The sequence below is a fragment of the Tenrec ecaudatus genome, chromosome 2 (genome assembly GCF_050624435.1).
Source record: "Tenrec ecaudatus isolate mTenEca1 chromosome 2, mTenEca1.hap1, whole genome shotgun sequence".
Classification (NCBI taxonomy): domain Eukaryota; kingdom Metazoa; phylum Chordata; class Mammalia; order Afrosoricida; family Tenrecidae; genus Tenrec; species Tenrec ecaudatus.
This window is the reverse complement of record NC_134531.1, coordinates 144354797-144376932: the sequence shown is the minus strand read 5'-3', so window position 1 is coordinate 144376932 and position 22136 is coordinate 144354797. Positions and strand designations below refer to the sequence as shown.

At 43.9% G+C, this 22136-nt stretch overlaps 1 protein-coding gene across 1 annotated transcript in view; it reads left to right on the top strand.

Moving 5' to 3' along the window:
* The window catches only part of GFRA3 (GDNF family receptor alpha 3), a 37784-nt gene that overhangs the window by 6631 nt on the left and 9017 nt on the right, over positions 1 to 22136 (top strand). Inside the window, exons 2-4 of the mRNA XM_075541617.1 lie at positions 12623 to 12904; positions 19154 to 19270; positions 20623 to 20935. Of these exons, the coding sequence (XP_075397732.1) occupies positions 12623 to 12904; positions 19154 to 19270; positions 20623 to 20935 (712 nt within the window). The remainder of the gene's footprint in view (positions 1 to 12622; positions 12905 to 19153; positions 19271 to 20622; positions 20936 to 22136) is intronic.

Below are 22136 nucleotides of genomic sequence, written 5' to 3'. Positions count from 1 at the left end.
AACAACATCACGATAAATGGAGAAAAAGTGGAAATTGTCAATGATTTCATTTTGCTTGGCTCTGTAATCAATGCCCTTGGAAGCAGTCAGAAAAATCCAAGGATACATTACATTGAGCAAATCGCTGCCGACAGTCTCTGAAGTGTTCCAAAGCAAAGGTGTCAAGGTAGGAAGCCATGGTATTTTCAACACCTCATCCCTTGTGAAAGCTGGGTGGTGAATAAGGAAAACCAACAGCTAACTGATGCCTTTGAACTCATGGCGTTGGTGAAGACTACTGAATATCAGAATTCTCCTTAGAAGTAGGGATGCTGAGACCTGGTCTCTTGTACTTTGGACATGTTTCCAGGGGGAACTGGTCCTTGGAGGACATCATGCTTAGTGAAGTAGATCAGTGAGAAAAGAGGATGACCTTCAATGAGATGAAGTCCCACCCTGCCCTGCCCAGGACCAGGAGGGGTGGAGAAAGGGGCCCAGAGCTTGAGGGGGGCGGGGGGGGGGGGAGGGCGGCAGTTGAAAATCCTCCAGACCTCTCCCTAAACCAAACCTGGCAGGGGATCAGGGAGGCCCCAGCCCAGCCCCTTCCCTCACCCTTGCCACCAGCGCCCTGGTCATGGAGGCTGTGGTTGGGGTTACCCTGGGGCCTCCACGCAAGTCCGGATCATCTTCTGTTCCATCTCTGGTTCTCCCCGCTGCACCACGCCAAGGTCCGGGTCCCTGGTGTTGTCTCCCTGCACATGGGGGAAAGTAAGGCAGAGAGCTGGGCTCCCGGAGGCTGAGGGTGTTGTTGCCAAGCCACCCCTGGAGCCCAGAACTGTGCTCCGTGTGTTCTGCTCCTGCCGCTCACCTGCACAGAGGAAGCAGCTGCCCGCCCACCGCCAATCCTACAAACAGGGCGCCTACCTTCACACCCACCACACCTGCCCTGCGAGGAAGGAGGGAAGGAGAGCAGCACTGGGACACTGGCAAGCCACCAGCAGGGAAGCTACCTAGCGGGAGGGCCACTACCATTCTTACTGGGCAGATGGGAGAGTGCGTGCAATGCCCAGCCTCCAGAGACAGTTTCACAGCATCCGTCAGAGCGGCAAATGTGCTTACAACACTGTGCTTCTGGGCTAGATGGCCGCTTGTTTACTTTCAAGCCTTTAAGTCCTCAGACGCTATATCTCTCAATAGCCGGGCACCATCAGCCTTCTTCACCACACTTACTTATGCACACATTCGTCTTCAGTGTTTATGTGGGGAAGGTGATCACACTATGATGGTTTTTGTTCTTTGTTGTCTGCTACCTGAATCCTTCAACACTTCGTGTTCACTTAGGCTTGTGTGCTTCTTCTCTGTGAAATTGCGTCTTTTCATAAACGTATTGAAGCCTCTCTTATATATAGATCACATTTCCTTTAGTCATTCAACTGTTCACAGACACTCAGCTTGTTTATCGTTTGGCAATTGTGAATAGTGCTAAAATCAACATTGATGTACAATACAAGCCGTCTCCAGGTTACGGATGTCCAACATATGTGTCATTATGAACTAGGCCCCATCCAAACCCCAAACTCACCACCATGCTGTGGACTCTCAGTCATACCCACCCCACCAAATCTGTTAAAGGAACAATTCCAGGGAGATGCAATGATTTATAATAAGAAACACATTACTTTGCTATTATTATCACTGTAGCATTATGTTAAAGATACTTTTTATGTTTCTGGCAATATTTCTTTAATGTTTTATTCAAAGGAAGATATCCTATATACTTTTTCTAAGACAAACATTTGAGTCACTGTTATTAAATACAAATCATACCAAACTATTCCAACTCACAAATAAATTCAATTTATAAACAAATTTAAGAAGGGCACACCTTCATAATCCAGGGACTGCCAGTAAATGTAATTGTTTGCATCATTGCTCAAATGTTTTTTTGAACTAGACATGCCCTCTGGAAATTCTGATCTACCCCTAAATGGTACCTATCCTCTTTCCTCTTTCTCTTCCTAATCAACTCTGACTTAATCCAGACCCCTCAGTGGAAAACCAAGGTGCAGAAAAATGAAGTAAAGTGTTCTAGGGAGGGCCGAGACTAAGGTGATGTGAAAGAAGAGGATATCAAGACAACTTATGTTTTAAAAATACAAATTAATGCAAAAAAATAAACTGAACAAAATGTCAAAAATTTTAAGTAGTAATAATTCTGTGTGGAGCCATATTTGGGGACTGAGGCAAAATGAACAATCAAACATATTCATCCTGCATTTATGCATTGAGTATAGAATCAGCTCTCAAACTTTGGGGAGCATCAACATTTCTAGTGAACTTTTTTTTAAGAGTTTTATTGGGACACAATCCACACATCCAACAATTCAGTAGTTCAGTCATATCAAGAAGAGTTGTACAATCATTACCACAATCAATTTTAGAACATTTTCTTCCTTTTTTTCATTAAATACTTTTATTGGGGACTCTTCCATCTCTTATCACAATCCATATATTCATCCATTGTGTCGAACACATTTGCACATATGTTGCCATCATCATTTTCAAAGCATTTTCTTTTTCTACTTGAGCCCTGCATATCAGCTCCTCGTTTTCCCCGCCCTCCCTTATGAACCCTCGAGGGTCAACAATCAGAGTAGAGACATCGGTAGGATTAGGGATGATAAGAGGAGTAAGGGGGACTTGATCACAAGGATCAATCTAGAACCCCCTCCCAGGGGGACAAATAACAAAAAAATGGGTGAGGGGTGATGGAGGACGATGTAAGGTATGGAAATAATCTATAACTTATCAAGGGTTCATGAGGGAGGGTGGGCAGGGGAGGGAAGGGGAACAAATGGAGAACTGCTATCAGGAGCTCAAGTGGGAAGAGAACACTTTGAAAATGATGATGGTGGCATGTGTGCAAATGTGCTTGACACACTGGATGAATATATGGATTGTGATAAGAGATGTAAGAGCCATCAATAAAAGTAACAACAACAACAACAACAAAAAAGACCCCAGAAGCTATTCTTTCTGATAGTGGGGACCACCTAGTTTCTTCACCACGCATTGCTATAGCACCCATATCTTCAGAGATCTCTTCATGAGGGTGAGCAGCAAGCAGGATCTAGTGACTATATTTAAATGCAGAGAGTCTCGTGTGTTAGCACTTCAGATTCTGATGCAGTTGGTCTAGAGTGGGATCAGAAATTTGCCTTTTAATAAGTAATCTAGACAATTTGAAGTTGTGCTGGAAGAGGAGATTGGAGTAACTGAGCTCTGAAGGCCCTCTCGATTTGGGGACCAGGCTTTACGTGATTTGTAAACTAGGGGCTTAAGCTTGATTTTAATCTAAGTGCAGCAGAAATTGATGAAGAGATTTAAGCAGGGAAACGAGATGATCTAGTTTGCCATTTTAAAAGCTAGCTCCACATAATGCCAACCAACAGTACGATTGCCTGTTAAATGCTGGCAGTTCACACCCACCTAGCTGCCCATAGAGAAAGACCTGGTGATATGTCTTTGTAAAGATTACAGTTAAGAATCCAAAAGGTCAACAATACTCTAAAGCAGCGTTTCCTAAATTTGGTGATACCGCTTCCTTGGAAGGTGCTGGAATAAACCAGGGGCCCTGCAAAAGCAGATACTTACACTTAATCCTGGATGATGGACTAGTGTACAAACGTTTTTCATTGCCAGGGGGTGCTGAGTAATTTGTTTTCTGAAAAGGGAGCTGGAGCCAAATCAGTTTGGAAATGTATGCTCTAAAGCAAAGGTGCGAAGGTTGGGGAGGGGTGAGGAAAGCCTGTGTATTAGAAGTGGAGCAACCGGAATACAATTTAAGAGAATGTTGCCATTATGGGAAAATGCGACTGAGACCACTGAGCAATTTGTGTAGAAATTATCAAATGGAAACCTAATGGAAAGTTTATGATGTGAAATTTCACTAGAAACACAACAAAATCTTGTTTAAAAAAAAAATTACAGCCAGGCTGGGGGGTGGGGGGAATTACAGCCAAGAAAACACTATTTGGCACTTCTTCTCCTCTGTTACGTAATAAACTTGATAGCACTCAATAACAACATAGAGCAATAAAAATAACCTATTGAATTCCACATATTGTGCACAAGACACCAAGAAGCAGAAAGTACATATTGCATGACTGGAAAATAGACAAAACTTGTCTTGGGTATGAGAAAACAAAAAATGGGATAGTAAGAGGAAGAGAACTTCTGGGGTGCTGGTAACGCTCTGATTCTTCATCTGGAGGCAGAGTACAAAGGTGGATTCACTTCCTGAAATTTATTGAGCTGCATATTTTTTATTTGTGCCATTTTCTTTAAGTATGTTTGCCGTAAGCTAAGTTCTAAGTGAAATATATATATACACACACACACACAAGGGCTTTGAAAAGTTCGTGCAAAATAGAATTAAAACATAATGGAATTTTTCTACACACTTTTGAATATCCCTCGTATGCATACAGGAATCTGTGCATATATGGGTGTATGTATATATATGTGTATGTATATATATGAGAGATACCCCCCAAACTGCAATATTTTTCAGAGCTACATATATGAATTTTTTTTGCAAAACAACCATATTACCTTCAAAGTACTCACCATTACACCTAATACATTTGTCAAATCTGTGATTCCATTCTTGGAAACATTTTCCAAACTAATTTGTTTGGATGGCTGACAGCATCTCCCTCGTCTTTTTCTTCACCTCTTCTACATCCTCAAATCGCTGTCCTTTCATGTCCCTCTTCATTTGCAGATAAACTGAAAAAGACGTCTCACGGAGCGAGGTCAGGTGTGTGGGGCAAGGGAGGCATGCTGTTTTTTGCCCCAAACTGGCGCACTGACATGGTTGCATGAGCAGGTGCGTTGTTGTGGCAAAACCAGTTCCCCGTCTGCCACAAAACAGATATTTTTTTTGTCGCACACTGTTACACAATCTTTTCAAAACTTCTAAATAGAAAGCTTAATTAACAGTGACCTGGTGGAACGAACTCCAAATGCACCTCAAGTGGACATTTTCATCTATTCGGGAAGTTGACAGACATTTGTGATGAGGTTTCTCATCAATCGACATTTTACCTTTTTGAAATGAGAAACCCACTTGTACACTTGAGTTTTTCCCATAGCACTGTCTTTGTAAGCTGTGTTCAATATCACAACAGTTTCTGTGGCGTTTCCCCACCCCCCAGCAGGAAACAAAATTCCAAAGCCTCGTGCCATCACAAAAAATGAGGTTCAGGCAAAACTGTTATTATGAAGAAATTCACTGTGACCAGAGAGAACCTTCCCAGGTGATGCTACTGAGTACACTAACTTGGTGCGAGTTGCTCGATGTTGGCCTAGTGGGAAAAAAATGCATACTACAAATAAAAATGGAACTCCACCCAGCGCAATTCTGTTTGTTTGTGTTTGTAGGGGACCACTGTATGTGTGTGTGTGTGTGTGTTTACATGTCTGTTGTTGTTAGTAGGTACCATTGAGTCAATTCTTCTGATCCATAGTGACCAATGAAACACTGCCTGGTCTATGCCACCCTCCCAGCGGTTCCTGTGCTTGAGCCCATTGCCGCAGCCACGGTGCCAAGCCACTGTCCCTCTGCTTTACCAAACAGGATGCCCTTCTCCGGGGACTGGTTCTTCCGGGCAACATGTCAAACATATAGAATGCAGTTCTACCATCCTTTCCTTAAGGAGGACTCTGGCCACGCTTCTTCCCAAAGGGATCCATTTGTCCTTTTAGCAGTCCATGGTACTTTCAATATTCTTCTCCAGCTCCACAATTCAAATGAATCAATTCTTTGATAGTCTTTATTCAATGTCCAGCTTTCACATGCATAGGAGGCAATTGAAAATACTGTGGCTTAGGTCAGGCACACCTTAGTCCTCTATGTAATAATTATCCTTGCTCTTCCATGCTCTACAGAGGTGTTGTGCAGCAGATTCACCCAGTGCAGCCCATCTTGTGATCTCTTGACTGCTGCTTCCATGAGAACTGGTTGTTTTTCAAGCAAGAGAAAGTCTTTGACGCCTTCCACCTTTTTATCCACTTATGGTGATGTTACCTACACCGCTATTGGTTCAGTGTGAGGATTCTGGTCTTTACCTGGAGTCGTAATCCACACTGAAGGCAGAACTCCTCGGACTTCAACAAGGGCTTCAAGTCCTCCTCACTTGCAGCAAGCAAGGTCGTGTCATCTGCATATTGCTGGTTGTTAATAAGCCTTTCTCTATTCCTGACGCCCCATTCTTCATATAAGTCAGCTTCTCTGATGATCTGAATCAGCATGCAGATTGAATAAGTATGAAAAGAAGATACAAGCCTGTCACACACCTTTCCTGATTTTAGACCATACAGTAGTCTGTTGCTCACACAACTGCCTCTTGATCCGTGTCTAAGTTCCTCTTCAGCATAACAAAGTGTTCTGGAATTCCAATTCTTCTGAAGGTTATCATAGTTTGTTGTGATCCACAGAATAGAATACCTTTGCCTAGTCAAGAAAACTCAAGTAAACATCTTTCTGGTATTCTCTGACATCAGCAATGAATGAAGTCCATTGTTCTATGTCCTCTTCTGAATCTGGCCTGAATCTCTGGCAGCTCACTGTTAAAGCACAGCTGCTTGTTAAAGCATTGTTGGATGATCTTCAGCAAAATATTACTTGCATGTGATAGCAATGATATTGTTCTATAATTTGTATATTCTGTTGAATCACCTTATTTTGGAATGGGTACAAACATGGATCTTTTCCAGTTAATTGGCCAAGTAACTGTCTGCCAAATTTCCTAGCATAAATGAATGAGTGCTTCTAATGTCTCATCAGCTTGCTGAAACATTTCATTTGGTATTTGTGTTTCCTGGAGCCTTGTTTTTGGCTAATGGTTTCAGTGCGGCTTGAACTTCTTCCTTCAGCACCATTGCTTCCTGCGCCTGTGCTACCTCCTGAAGTGGCGGAATGCCAACGAGCTCTTTGTCGTGCAGTGACTCTGGAGTCTTTCCATCTTCTTTGGTTGCTTCCCTCCTGCATGGTTCAGTATTTTTCACATAGAATCCTTCAATCTCGCGACTCGAGGCTTAAATTTTTTTCCTGAGTTCTCTCAGTTGAAGATATGCTGAGCATATTCTTCCCTTCTTTCTGTACATGTCATTGTGATGTTTAACTTTTTCTTCTCCAGTTGCCCTTCAGCATTTTCTAATCAGCTCATTGATTTCATCCTTTCTTCAATTTGCTCTAGCTACTTTAGGATTAATATCAAGTTTCAGAGTCTCTTCTGATATCCACTTAGATCTTTTCTTTCCTTCCTGTCTTTTGGTGACCTTGTGCTTTGTTCATGAATGATGATCTGGATGCTCTCCCACAGCTCAGCAGGCCTTCTGTTATTAGCGGTCAGTAAGTCGAATCTGTTCTTGAGATTTTCTCGAAATTCAGGTGGAATAGACTCAAGGTTGTATTTTGGCTATAGTGGACTTATTTTAATTTTCTTCTGCATCAACTTGAGCTTCCATATGAGCAATTGAGGATCTGCTCCACAGTCAGCCCCAAGCCTGGTTTTAGCTGCCGATATTGAACTTTTCCATCCTCTCCTCCTACAGATACAGTTAACTTTATTCCCGTTTATTCCATCTGAAGAAGTCCATTTACATAGTTGTCTTTTGTGCTGTTGAAAAAAAAGGTACTTGCTATGAACAAGTCATTGGTCTTGCAAAATTCTATCATGCAATCTCTAGTTTCATTTCTATCACCTAGACCATATTTTCCAACTACTGTTCCTTCCTCTTTGTTTCTAACTTCTGCAGTCCAATCACCAATAATTATCAACGCATCTTGATTGCATGTTTGATCGATTTCTGACTGAAGACGATGGTAGAATTCTTCAATTTCTTCATCCTTGGTTTTGGAGGTTGCTGCATAAATTTAAATGATAGTTGTGTTGATTGGATTTCTTTGAAGGAGCATAGAAATAATCCTACCACAGACAGCATTGTACTTAATTATGTATTTTGATTTTGCAATGTGGTTTTTTTTGCAAACTCAAACAAATAAGATTCATTTTTAATATTTATCTTAACTTTTCTGATTTTTAAAGCAAGGCAACTTTATACTTAAATTTCAGACAATACAGAAAGATGTATTGAGAAGTAAAACCCTCTCTTCATCTCACCATTCAGTTTTATTGTTCACGCCTATGTTCTGTATATATGCAGATACATATGTTTCACTATAAATGGTCTTATAATCTGATTTCTTTCCATTATGTGATGGGTAGTCATTCCTCTTAATGGTGCTGAATCATATATGAGATTGAGAAAGAAAGAGAGAGAGAGAGAGACAGAGATTTCCCTCAAGGAAATAGCTCAAATGGTTGTAGAGACTGGTAAATGATGCCAGGCTGAAAGGCTTCTCCTCATTTACATCACTACAGGGGCTGACAAATCCAAGATCAGCAGGTTAGATAGCAAAATGCTGGCTACCAAATCTAAGATAGGTAGGTAAGACAAGCTGATGTCTCACAGGCTGAGGGAGCTGGACTGACAGATCCCCTGGACTGGAGGTGATGAGCCAGATGCAGGATATAGTACAAGCAAGCAAGCTTTGCCAGACCATCCGTGTATGTATATTAGATGCCTGTCATATGCCAAGGAAACTCCCCTTGCAACTTATTGGCTGATTGCATCAGAACAGCTTATGCTAAATGGTTACATCATTACACAACTTTCAAACTGCATCATTTTTTAACTGTCAAACCATTGAGCATCATGACCTAACCAAGGTGGCAGACAACCTTGACCAACATAATCTCACATACCAGTAAAAAGTGTATTGCAAACGATGATATACAAACCCAACTCTCCGGTAAGCACATGAAAAGATACTTATCATCAATCATAAGAGGAAAAATGCAAATCAGTTCCCTAATGAGACTACTTTACACTAATGAGGAGGGCTATAATTAAACAGACAAACAAGACACAGCAAATAAGTGTTGGCCACAATGTGGATTAATTGGAATTGATATACACAGCCAGTAGGAAGGTAAAATGGTACAGCCAATGTGGAAACAGTTTGGCATTAGTTTCTCAAAAAATTAAACACAGATCCAGCTAGACCAGAGCATGTACACTGGGAGAGATAAGAGATCACAACACAGGGAATCCAGGACAGATAAACCCCTCAGGACCAATAATGAGAGCAGCAATACCAGGAGGGGAAGGGGAAGGTGGGAGGAGAAAGGGATAACCAATCACAATGATCTACCTATAACCACCTCCCAAGGGACTGACAACAGAATAGTGGGCGAAGGGAGACAGTGTCAGTGTAAGACATGACCAAAAATATATATAAATTATCAAGGGTTCAGGAGGGAGGGAAGGTGGGGAAAGGAGGAAAATGAGGAGCTGATAGTAAGGGCTCAAGTAGAAAGAAAATACTTTGAAAATTATGATGACAACATGTACAAATGGCTTGACACAGTGGATGTATGTATGAATTGTGATAAGAACTATATGAGCCCCAATAAAAATGATTTTTTTAAAAAGTTGAACATAGAATTCCCATGTCTGTCACTAGGTGCTCTCAAGTCTGTTCTGAATTACTAGTGACCCGATGGACGACAGAAGGAAACACTGCCTGGTCCTGCACCCTCCTCACAACTGTTGTTTGAGCCCTTGTTGTAGCTGCTGTGTCAATCCATCCATCAAGGGTCTTTTTTTTCCCCTCACTGTCCTTCTACTTTACCAAGCATGGTGTCCTTTCCTAGGAGCTGATCTCTGCTGATAACATGCCCAAAGTAAGTGAGACGAAGTCTTGTCATTCTAGCTTTTAAGGAGCATCTTGGCTGTACTTCTGCCAAGACACATTTGTTTGCTCTTCTGACACCCCATGGTACTATTTTTCCCATTTCACTATTCTTCTCTAGCACTATAATTCAAATACATTGATTCTTTGGTCTTCTTTATTCAATATCCAACTTTTACATGCGTAGGAGATATTGATCATACCATGGATTGGGCTCCTCTTAGTCCTCAGAGTAACATCCTTGCTTTTCAACACTTTAAAGATGTCTTTGCGGGAGCAGATTTACCCAATGCAATGTACCCCAAATGATCCAGTAATTCTACTCTACATATGTAGCCGAAAGGATTGAAAGTAGGTATCCAAGCAATACTTGTATGCAGTGTTCATCGTAGCACTGTTCACAATTGTGTGGTAGTTACATCCTCTGTTTGAGGATTCCGAGTGAAGGAGTGGAGTATGGGCATGGTCTTCTGAGGATTCTGGGAACTCCGATATTCTTCCTTGGAGGTGGAAAATTCTCTCTACTCACTCCCTGCAAGACATCCCTGTAGAGAAGACACATGGAGAGAGGGTGATGGAGCCAGAGCTCTGGAGCTGGGGAAGCCATTTGGAGACCCCTGCCAGCACTGAGAGGCTTATAACACCACTGGATCCACAAGACTTCCCACCCACTGTCCTGTGATCATTCTGCATTCAGTGTCATTGCATGTGTTTCGTGAGTCTGGGCTTTATAGATCAGCATCAGACATATGGGCTAATATCAGACTTATGGACTTAATCTGGACTGGGCTAGGACGTTTTCTCAATGTTCAATTGCTCTTGTATATCAATCTCTTTCTTATGTGCACATGAGCCTCCCTGGGTTTGTTTCTCTAGTCTATCTAAGCTAACACAGCCAGTGTTCATAGTAGCACTGTTCACAGTTGCCAAAAAGTGGAGACAATCCAAATGTTCATCAACTAATATATAAATAAACAAAATGTGGTATTTTCATACAGAGAAATTTTATTCAACCATAAAAATTAATAAAGTACTGATACATGTTTCAGCACTTCATGGACAAACCTAGAAAACCTTTTCCTGGGGAAAAAAAGCCAAACGTGAAGGATCACATATTGTATTATTTTATTTATATGAAATGCCCAGAATAGGAAGCCCTTAGAGACAGAAAGCAGATTCATCGTTGCCAGGATTGGAGCTGGGGCTGGGGATGGGGGTGAGGGAAGATGAGTGGGGAGCAACTGCTTAATGGGCAACAATTTTCCTTTTGGGGTAATGAAATATTTTAGAATTAGATCAAAGTGACATTTGTACAACATTGTGAATGTACTAAATACCCTTAATTTCACTCTTTAACATGGTTCATTTCATGTTACCTGAATTTTATCTCATTAAAAAAGTTAAGTCTTTCAACTTAAAAAAAAAAAGGTTATTTTTTCAAATGACTGGAAAGTATGAGAGAAAGGGCTTAGAGGATAGAATAAGGGAGACCAAGAAAGGAGGCTTGGCAGTAGTTCAAAGAGAATGGATGATGGCTAGAGCACAGGAGTCCTGCTGGCATAGTGGTTAAGCTTTGGGCTTCCATCTGCAAGGTCAGGAATTCAAAACCACCAGCTGCTCCATGAGAGAAAGATGGGGTTTTCTACTCAGGTAAAGAGTTACTTTCCTCAGAAACCCAAAGGGGCAGTTCTACCCCATCCTACAGAACCACTGTGAGTCTGAATAGACTCGATAGCAGTGAGTTTGGTTTGGTTTGGAGAGCAAAGGAGGTAGTGATGGATGTAGAGTGAAGTGGGAAAATCCCAGATTAAGTCATGAAATTGACAGAACTTGCTGGTGGGCTGAACACAGGCTATGAAGGATAGAGGGGCATTAAGAATGATTACTCCGTTTTTTTGCCTTGACCAACTCAGGAGATGGTAACACTCCACCATGAAGGGACAGGAGTCCCCTAGCAGAGCAGTCTAGGCCTTAGGGTGCAGAGACTTCCTTCAGGGCTGAGTTGTACCCAACCTTGGCCTTAATGATGGATGAGCAGATCGGATGATCTTTCCTCCACTTCTGAAAATAGCTCAGCGTCCACTCTAACCAGTTCCCACATGAAGGCATTTTTAGAACGACTTTAGATGGAGGACTCAGACTAGTTTCTTTTTTCTTTTATATAAATCAGTTTACTGGGGGCTCTTGCAGCTCTTATAACAATCCATACATTAATTGGATCAAGCACATTTGTGCATATGTTGCCATCTTCATTTTCAAAACGTTTTCTTTCTACTTGAGCTATTGGTATCAGCTCCTCTTTTTTCCCTCCCACCCTTACCTTCCTACCCTCGTGAACCCACATAAATTATAAAATATTATTATTTTCATATCTTACACCGTCTGCTGTCTCCCTTCACCCACATTTCTGTTGCTCAGCCCCCTGGTGGGGGGCGGTTATACGTCGACCATTGCGGTTGGCTCCCCTGTTCCCCCAGAGTTGTTGCTGACACATATTTAGGACCCCCTTTCAAGTGCTCAGCTCTGTCTTGGGGTCCATAGGCTCAGCTTCCAGCCTCCTTCCTGGAGGCTGAGCAGCCTTTCCTCAAAAATGTATCTATTCTTGGGCCTGATCCGTGCTGTGCAGACTGTGACTGGTGAAGACTGCCTAGTCCTTCTGGACTTCCTTCTTGTCATGCTTACTGCTGAACGATCCTGTGTGCGACTCTAGGTCGTTCTCGACCAAGATTTCTTTGGGAAGCGCCCCACCCTATGCCACAGCTTATGCAGACTGCTACTCTAACCTTATGTGAGCCTCACCTGGTCTCTCCCACTCTGCAGAGGACACCCTCTCCACCCAGAGGCGGTTTATGAACAACTGTATCCAAGCCAGGAGGAAATGCCAGGCCAACCCCACTTGCAGTGCTGCCTACCACAACCTCCTGGATTCCTGCATCTACAGTGCAAGCACCCCACCACCCTCAAGGGAGCCTGAAGAATGCCAGAGGGCAGCACAGCAGCTCCAGAACAGCTCTCTCATGGGCTGCTCATGCCACCGGCGCATGAAGAACCAGTCTGCCTGCCTGGATATCTTCTGGACTGTTCACACTGCCCGCAGCCTTGGTGAGGCCCCTGATCCTAGAAGGGACTAGAATGGGACGATCAAAAGGTGGTTTTGGGGTACTGTTAATTAATCCTGCAGAACATGGGCTGTTTAGTAAATTTCAATTGGAATAATGAGGAAATTCTGCATTTGACGTCGATAAGAGGTGGAGTGAGGAAGTGACAGTATCTTTTTGGCTTCCCACCACGCTGCTGTCTCTTCTCCCAACTTCCCCTGTTCCTACCTGGCAAACAAGTAACTCCCTCTTGGAAGAGCATCAAACCAGGCTGAGGGCAGCCTGGAAAGCTGTCAGAACAGGAGGGGATGGAGAGAAGGTGGGGATAAGAACCGTAACCCATAAACAGGCTCCAAATAAGATGCCGCTCACAAGTTCAGAGAGCCTGGGCGGTAGCATTCTGGTCCAACCCTTAACCAAAAGGGTGTTTATTAATCAGACAAGAGAGATAATGTCCAGGAAGAACCAAAGAGAAGATTCTTCTGTTTCTTTCCTCTGTTTTAGCTTCTACTAGACAATCGGGCACTAACAAGACAGTGCCAGTACACACAGTTCATTTCTCGCCAATGTTCTGTGTTTGCTGTTTCATGTATGTTCTTGATTCTAGGTCCCAGGCTAACGTTTTAGCCTCACGTGGCATGTGCCTCATCACGACAGAAGAAAAACAGCAATGCGAGAGCCATGCAAAAGCTCCTGCTCAGATGCCCCATATACTGTTTCTGCTCACACCCATTGACAAAGCAGGCCACATGGGCAAACCTGACATCCATGGGCAGCGAAAGACATTGCAAATCACATGACAGTGAGGATATGTAATCTTTCAGGGAAAGCAAAGAATAATTGGGCACAATAATAGGATCTACCCTAGTTTGCCACTTGTTCTAAACATTCACTTCCCATCCAGCCACAAGCAAAATACACCCATGCCCCCTACTCTTCCTAAGGAAGATGCCTTAACATTCTATATGAACATGACATCAGGCTCAAAGTTTAGGATCTCAGATACTCTGAAAGTGGCTCCTCTTGATCTATGAACTAAAAAGACAAGTCACCTGCCTTCCACACATACTCAATATATAACAATGGAACTCACGAACTCTGTTACTAACCAACGGCGGTGGAGTCCATTCCAATTCACAGAGACCCTACAGGACAGAGCAGACTCCTAGAGAGTTTCAGAGACTGTAAATCTTTATGGGAACAGATGGCTTCATCTTTCTTCTGTGGAGCAGATGGTGGGTTTGAACCTCAGACCTTGCGGTCAGCAGCCAAACACTTGACCTTTTGTCTCACCAGGACTCCTTCAATAATAGAACAGGGACAGGATGACCACAAATAACGCTCCTGGTTAGAAAGGGGAAGAATGGCAAACAGGCAACAAGCACTGGTTTGTAGCAAGTCTGAAATTCCACTTGACGAACGTTGCCAACGCTCTTTTCCTGAGAGAACAACAAGCTTCGTCTCTCATTTTCTTAATAAAACCCCATTTCTGCTCCACGCAAGTCGTGCTCTTGCCATCGTTCCCGGGACTCTTGGGCCAAGCCCTCTGGGGGGTCCTTCTTTTTCCATTATTCCCTTTGGCCACATCTGAAGAGGGCATTGGACACTACAGCCTCCTTGGGAAGTGAGAAATATTCCAGCCGCTTCCTGCCTGAGGAAGGCTGAGCATTGAAAGGCCCCCACAGTTAGGGCCTCCTGTAATCCGGGCTAGTGGACTGTCTAGCAGTACAGCTCCTTCCCAATACCTTGCTTTGACGCTGGCACCTCTTGTGCTGCCGGTAGCCTTGCTCACAATTCTTTTCAGGATAGACGTCTCTTTCTAGACCTGTTGGAAGTGCTCTGCCTTTGGGCAGCTTCTGTGGGAGAGGCCATGTTTTCATTTTGTTTTTACCCTTTTGCATTTGGATCCAACTGGAAGGATTTATTGGGTGCCATCTTAATCAACTGGGAAGCCTCTAAGAAAGTATCATAGCCATACACTTGACTGGATCTTTGTTTTTGTCCCAAGGCTGAGTTATCATTGTTATCATTCAAAGCAATTTCAAAGTGTATCTCTTACCTTTTGAATATGAGAAATAGCTGCGCTTGTCAATCCCTGGAGTTACTGGATTCTCTCTTTCCCCTGTACCTGCAAACAGACCAGTTCTTTTCTGAGCTTAGATGTTTCATGTAGCCCATTGTCAAATGCAGACGATAGCAAGGAAGCCATGCTAGTAGCCTGAGTTTCAGCTTCTTCGCCTTAAAATACAAGCTCATGTAGTAACATCACTTTCCTTCCAAGTTATTGCAGGGAACAATTTTACCAAATGCCACTACAGACAGCTCCCATCTTACTAACCAGTTCTGGTCCTAAATCTGTCTTTAAGTTGAATTTGTGTGTATATGGAAAGAATTAGGTACAGTTCAAATCTAACTTCAGTTGATCAAATGTTCTTCTTAGCACAGCGCCTATGTTATTCCTTTGTTTGCATGAGGAAACACTTCCAGATACAATACTGCTTCTCTCACAAGAATACAAAATAGTAACAGCAATGCTTTGATTTGCTCCTTGTAAATCTGATGTGCAGACTGCTTTTCTAGCTGCCAGTCATAGTTTCTTCACTGCTCGCTGCCCAGTTCCAAAGCCAGTGGCTCACACTATAAATTCGTGGTTCTCACCTTCCTCACGCCACCATCCTTTCAGACAGTTCCTCATGTGGTGGTGACCCCCCAGCCATAAAATGAATTTTGTTGCTACTTCATAATGGTCATTTTGCTACTGTTTTGAATTGGGCGACCCCTGTGAAAGGGTCGTTCGACCCCTGAAGGGTCACAACCCACAGGTCGAAAACCGCTGCTATATATATCATGTATGTTACTAATGTATCATGTATGTTACTAATAAGAATTTTATAGGTTATGCTATAGTAACAAGCAACTCCCAAATCACTGGATAGCAACAACAAAAATTTATTTCTTGCTCATGTTACACATCTGCCGTCAGCTTCCACAAGTTGGCTTCATGTCTGCTCTGTCCATCTTCTGCATTTTGGAATCCAGGCTGGTAGAGGGAGGAGAGCAGTAGAGAGCCATGTGACTTTTGTCATTTCAGCTCACAGTTCTCATGCCAGAGCAAGTCACGTGGCTAAGATTGACATGAGTGGGATAGGGAGGTGGGGAATAATGCTCTTCTGAAATGGGTAGCAAACAATTGAAAACGACAGTACAATTTACTGCTCTCTTTGTCACGTACTTTCTGCTCCAATCTTAATGGCATCTCTTTCTGAACTCTCCCATATCTTTTTACCAAACTCCTTTTCTCTTGAGGACTTCCAAGGATCCAACTCAGTTCCCCTGTTTGCCCTATCTCATCCATAATCCTTTTGCCTTTACAAAGACTTACTGGGAGATATCCCGGCAAGATTTAATCACCAATATGTAGTGCGCACCTACCGTGTTGGTTAGCCTGCTGGGTTGATCTATTTTATATCTCAAGATACACTCTATCCTAATCCTGCCTCATTTATTATAACAAAGACAGTCTATTCTCAAATGGGTCTATAACCACAAGCATAGAAGCATAGAGGTTAGGATTTATAACATACATTTTGGGGGACATAACTCCAACCCTAGTATAAACACACACGTATACAAATATAAATATGTATCCCATTGATAATAGGGGATAGACACTAGGCTGCTAACTACAAGGTCAGCTGTTCAAACTCAGAAACCACTTTGTGGGGAAAAGATGAGGTTGTCAGGACCTATGAAACCTTATAGCTGGCAAATGTGCTTGATACAATTGATGTATGGATTGTTGTAAGAGCTGTAAGAACCCCCAGTAAAATACTTTAAAAATTACAGCTTGGGAAACACTATATAGGGTTGCTATGAGTCAGAATCGACTTGGTAGACGTGGAAATATGTGTGTATGTAATATATTTATATACACAAGATGAGATATGTTGACTATGTATACATAAGTATGCATCATTTGACATCCATGATCTGTAAAACAAGGTGCTCTTATTTAGATGTTGTGTGAACATCATATTATGATTGCAGTCCCCTTAAAATCCAAAGGAACCCTGGTGGTGTATTGGTTAGTGTTGGGCTGCGATCCGCATGGTCGGCAGTTTGAAACCACCAGCAGCTCTGTGGGAGAAAGACTGGACTTTCTACTCTTACAGACGATTACAGTCTTGGAAACCCACAGCGGGGTGCTCTGAGTCAGCACGGACTTGATGGCGGTGAGGGTTTTGTTTTAATATACAATTCATAGTTAAATCACCATAATGCCCATTATCTTTTCTGCCAGAAAACACTGGACACAGGAGGCCTGGTGGGAGCTACTCTCGTAGCTGGGTCAGGACTTGGAAGACATTTGGAAGCTGAGGGTTAGGATGCCCTGGGACATGGAGAGTGGAACTGGGGGCAAGAGTCAGCAAGGGCACTCAGAGCAGGATCGGAGGAGCTGTGGCAGGCAATGCCTGGAGTAGGGAGTAAACGGCTGTACAGGTACTGGGTGGGTAAATAAAGCCAGGAGTGAGGGAGGAGAGGAAGCGAGCTGAGGAGATTGAGATGTACCACGGAGACCCACTGCTCCTTTCCTCCAGGGCTTTGGGTCTTTAAACCCTTCAGGAGAGACGAATCTTCCATTTGAAGCCGATCTTCTGAATGCGGCGTTTCCATCTCTCTGACCCTTCCCTGAAGGATACTGTGCTCTTTGATTCACACGATATCAAAATGGTAGTTTGGGCAGCCTAAAGAGACTCACGTTATGTTCCTTAAAATATTCCTTGCGTTTTCGCGACAAAAAGAAGTCTAAAAAGGGCAAGAAGTCTGAAGCGGGTGGAGGGTGGAGAGGGTACGGTTTCGGAATGCAGCTCTCACCGGACAGCTCTCGCTGTCGGCGGCTAGTGAGCAGGTACATTGTTCTGACGGGCAAACCTGCCATGCATGCAGCTTCCCATGTCTTTTCCTCACCGATACAGTTTTCCATTTTCTTAAAACCTCTTCCTTAAAAAAAAATTAAGTACATACTTTATTAAAAAGGACACCGATTAGAGTAATTTTCATTTTCAAAGGTCTGCATTAAGCATTAATCAGTGTTGCTTCTAGGTTTTAAAAATCATATTACTGGGGCTCTTACAGCTCTTCTCACAATCCATCCATCCATCGTGTCAGCACATTGGTACATCTGTTGCCATCATCCTTTTCAAAATATTTTCTTTCTATTTGAGCCCTTGGTATCAGCTCCTCAAAACATTTTCTTTCTGCTTGAGCTCTTGGTATCAACCCCTCATTTTTTCCTTCCTCCCCACCCTCCCACCCTCATGAACATTTGATAAATTATAAATTATTATTTTCATATCGTCTGCTGTCTCCCTTCACCCGTTTCTGTTCAAAAACTCTTCCTAATAAACCCTGCGACCATCCTGTGTCCTTTGAGAAAATATATTCAGATTCCCCCTTTTAATTCCTTCCCCAAAGAAAACCCCCAAACCAGTTGCCACCACCTGAGCTGACTTCTCTGCCTTGAGTTTAACTGGCCCAGAAAGTCCCCGCGAACCTTATAGTAACTTACTCTCCTATAGGAGAGTGCTTTAAAAAGTTCATGGAAAATGGAACTGAAAGAGAAGGGAAATTTTCCACAAACGTTTGAAGTCTCCTCACATATGAGATCTGTTACTTACACCATAGTGCCCAGCACCCAGTGTGCCCAACAAATGGCAGTTTAAAAGAATTATTCTTATCATTGAGCTATCGTATTCATCATGTACAGCCTAGGCCTCTAACCCATGGAAGAAACCCACTACCATTGAGTCTATTCTCACTGATAGTGACCCTCGATAGAGGGGTAGGGAACCCTTTTCCCTGCCAAGGGCCTTTTGGATATTTATAATATCATTCTCAGGCCAAACTGGTGAAACATTTCATTAGCTCGCCCCTAATGTGATGGCTGGACCTGCTTCTCTTTGGTGAGGTGTGTGATGTTGGCTGGGATTGATGATTTCAGGGGCCTTATACCGCCTATGGGCCCGACATTGCCCACCCTTGCCCTATAGGGTTTCGGAAGTTATAAATCTTAATGGGAGCACATAGCCCCTGCTTTTTCCTAATCTCTGCACAGTTTATAGCTAGTTGGGTAGAACTTAAGCTTTTTTTTTTTTCCACAGGACTTAGGTCTGGCCCAGTGACCTCAGCCCCTCTTGCTCCAACCCCCACCCTGGTCCTCAGGATTCTGGTGTTCTCTCCCCCATGTCTCTAGGTGACTATGAGCTGGATGTCTCCCCCTACGAAGACGCAGTGACCAGCAAACCCTGGAAAATGAATGTCAGCAAGCTGAGCATGCTCAAACCAGATGTGGAGGGCAAGCCCAGACTGGGTAATGGGAGGCTGGGTCTGGACGCCAAGGGAAGGATGTCTGGTGGGAAGCTCAAGCCATGGGGCTTGTCAAGCAACAATCCTTAGCCTGCTAAGTGAGGAAAGAATCATTTCGTTAGCGTGACACAAGGACTACAAGAGCCATCCAAGAGCTAGGACTATTAGGGAGGCCTTCGGAGAGAGCCCATTAGGGCTCTTTGGTTCCGAAAGGCGAGTCCCTCCAAAGGGTGTGCTGGGAGTGGCACGAGGGCAGCAGTTTCAGAAAAATGTACTGAAATGGAGTATTTACTCTCATTCAAGGCAGCCAGGAAAGTAGTTTCGTCCCTGAAGACTAGGAAATTGTTTCCAGCCAATCTAATGGGCTGGGTGAGGTGGTGGGCAGAGAAAATAATGAGAAAGTATGTGAGTATGTGACTCCACACAAGCATACTCTGGGTGGAGATCCATCAATCTGGCAAAGACTCGTGCTCTCTCTCTCTCTCTCTTTTTTTTTTTTTTCAGAAAAGTAAGGCTGTTAATTGAGAAGGAACACACACATTTTGAGAAAGATTTGAGCTTTGTTGGACAGTCTTACTGTTGTTGTCATACAGTCTTGTATATTAGAATTAAAATTCTGAGAGAGGAAAAAAACAGAGATCACCACAAACTCTTAGTTCCAAGCGATCAGTACTATCCTGTTTCACAGCGTCTTGTTTTGGTTGCTGGAATATTCTGTTAGAAAAAAACTCCTGCCATCATTTCCCCAGACGTGGAGTGTAGTGAACATGGAGGCATGAGCCACAGCAAGACAGACAGGTGATATCAGATGGGAACAGAAGAAAACCCCAAAGCCAGACAGGCGCAAACTAAAAACAACTAAGCAAAAACAAGACCTCACTTGGTGGCAACTGTTTGGCACATTTCGGAAGGTGCCTTCCTTAGCTGCAGGGCCTCTCAGCTTAGGACTCTCGCCAGAGGGTCTCTGGACCAGGGAAATGGGTTCCATTATTGGGATTTTCAGGATGCTTGACTTCTTCATAAATGGCTCTTCATGTTTATTTCTTTTTTAAACTGTTTCCTGGGCATGAGGTGGGTGTTTACATCAGATCTAGATAAATGCATATAGCACATATAAACAAAACACAACCACCTTGTTAAGCTAAGTAGGCTGGGGTGGGGGAGTCCCAAGAATCCTGGAGGTCGTTTTTTGGGCAGAGGGTACAGCTCTGTGGTCGGAGGGGCTGTATTGGAGTTCCTTCTGCCTAGCCCCCGCCCCCCACAGCCTTCATTGTTAACTTGGGGTGCTCAGGGAGGCCCGGATGCAGGGGTGCAGGGAGAGCACAGCCCGGTGACTCGGTGACCTTCTCCCCCCAGACTCAAACCTCTGCCTCAAGCTGGCCATGCTGTGCACGCTGAACGAAAAGTGTGAGCGGCTCCGCAAGGCCTACGGGGAGGCGTGCTCCGGCTCCCGCTGCCAGCGCCCCGAGTGCCGCCGGCAGCTGCGGGCCTTCTTCGAGAAGGCGCCCGAGCCCCTGGCGCAGGCCCTGCTGCTGTGCCCGTGCGCCCCGGGGGACCGCAGCTGCGGGGAGCGCCGCCGCCACACCATCGCGCCGGCCTGCGCGCTGCCCTCGGCGGTCCCCAACTGCCTGCAGCTGCGCCACACCTGCCTCGCGGAGCCTCTCTGCAGGTGCGCGGGCGGCGGGCGGGGGAGGAGCTGCTCTTGCGCGACTGGGTCTGTCCCCACCTCCCCGCAGGCACGGTGTGTTTTCTTCCCTGGGGAAGCCACCTGGGATTCCCCTTCTCCCCTCCCCAGTATGGAAACACTTCCGAAAAAACAAAAACACACAGACATTAGCACACAAAATTCCATCACCTGGAGATAATTGACTGGACTTTGCGGGTGGGGGCGGGCAGGTCTTTTCGGGTTTCCAGCCTCGTAGTCCCTCTACAGCTTCATCGTGATCCACTAGATCTGCCTCCCTAGGGCTTCCTGGGCTTTAAATCTTCCCAGGACAAGAAAGCCTTCTCTTTCTTTTCTTTTTGTTTAATTATTTTATTGGGGGCTTGTACAACTCTTATCACAATCCATACATATATTCATTGTGTCAAGCACATTTGTACATTTGTTGCCATCATCATTCTCAAAACATTTGCTGTCTACTTGAGCCTTTGGTATCAGCTCCTCATTTTTCCTCCCCCCCCCCCATCATGAACCCTTGATAATTTACACTGTTCGACATCTCCTTTCACCCACTTTTCTGTTGCCCATCCCCCAGAGAGGAGGTTATATGTAGACCCTTGTAATCGGTTCTCCCTTTCTACCCTTCTGGTATGCCACTCGCACCACCGGTCCTGAAGAGATCATCTGCCCTGGATTCCCTGTGTTTCCAGTTCCTATCTGTACCAGTGTACATCCTCTGGTCTAGCCAGATTTGTAGGGTAGAATTAGGATCATGATAGTGGGGTGGGGGTGGGGGGAGTTGTATGTTACACTGTTACTACACTGCACCCTGAACGACTCTTCTCACCAGGGTTTCTTTTTTTTTTTTTAATTTTAACAATTTATTGGGGCTCATACAATTCTTTTCACAGTTCATGCATATACATACATCAATTGTATAAAGCACATCTGTACAGTCTTTGCCCTAATCATTTTTTTCTCTTTTCTTCTTTTACATTTTATTAGGGACTCATACAACTCTTACCACAATCCATACATATACATACATCAATTGTATAAAGCACATCCATACATTCCCTGCCCCAATCATTCTCAAGGCATTTGCTCTCCACTTAAGCCCCTTGCATCAGGTCCTCCTTTTTTCCCCCCCTCCCTCCCCATTCCCCCCTCCCTCATATGCCCTTGGTAATTTATACATCGTTGTTTT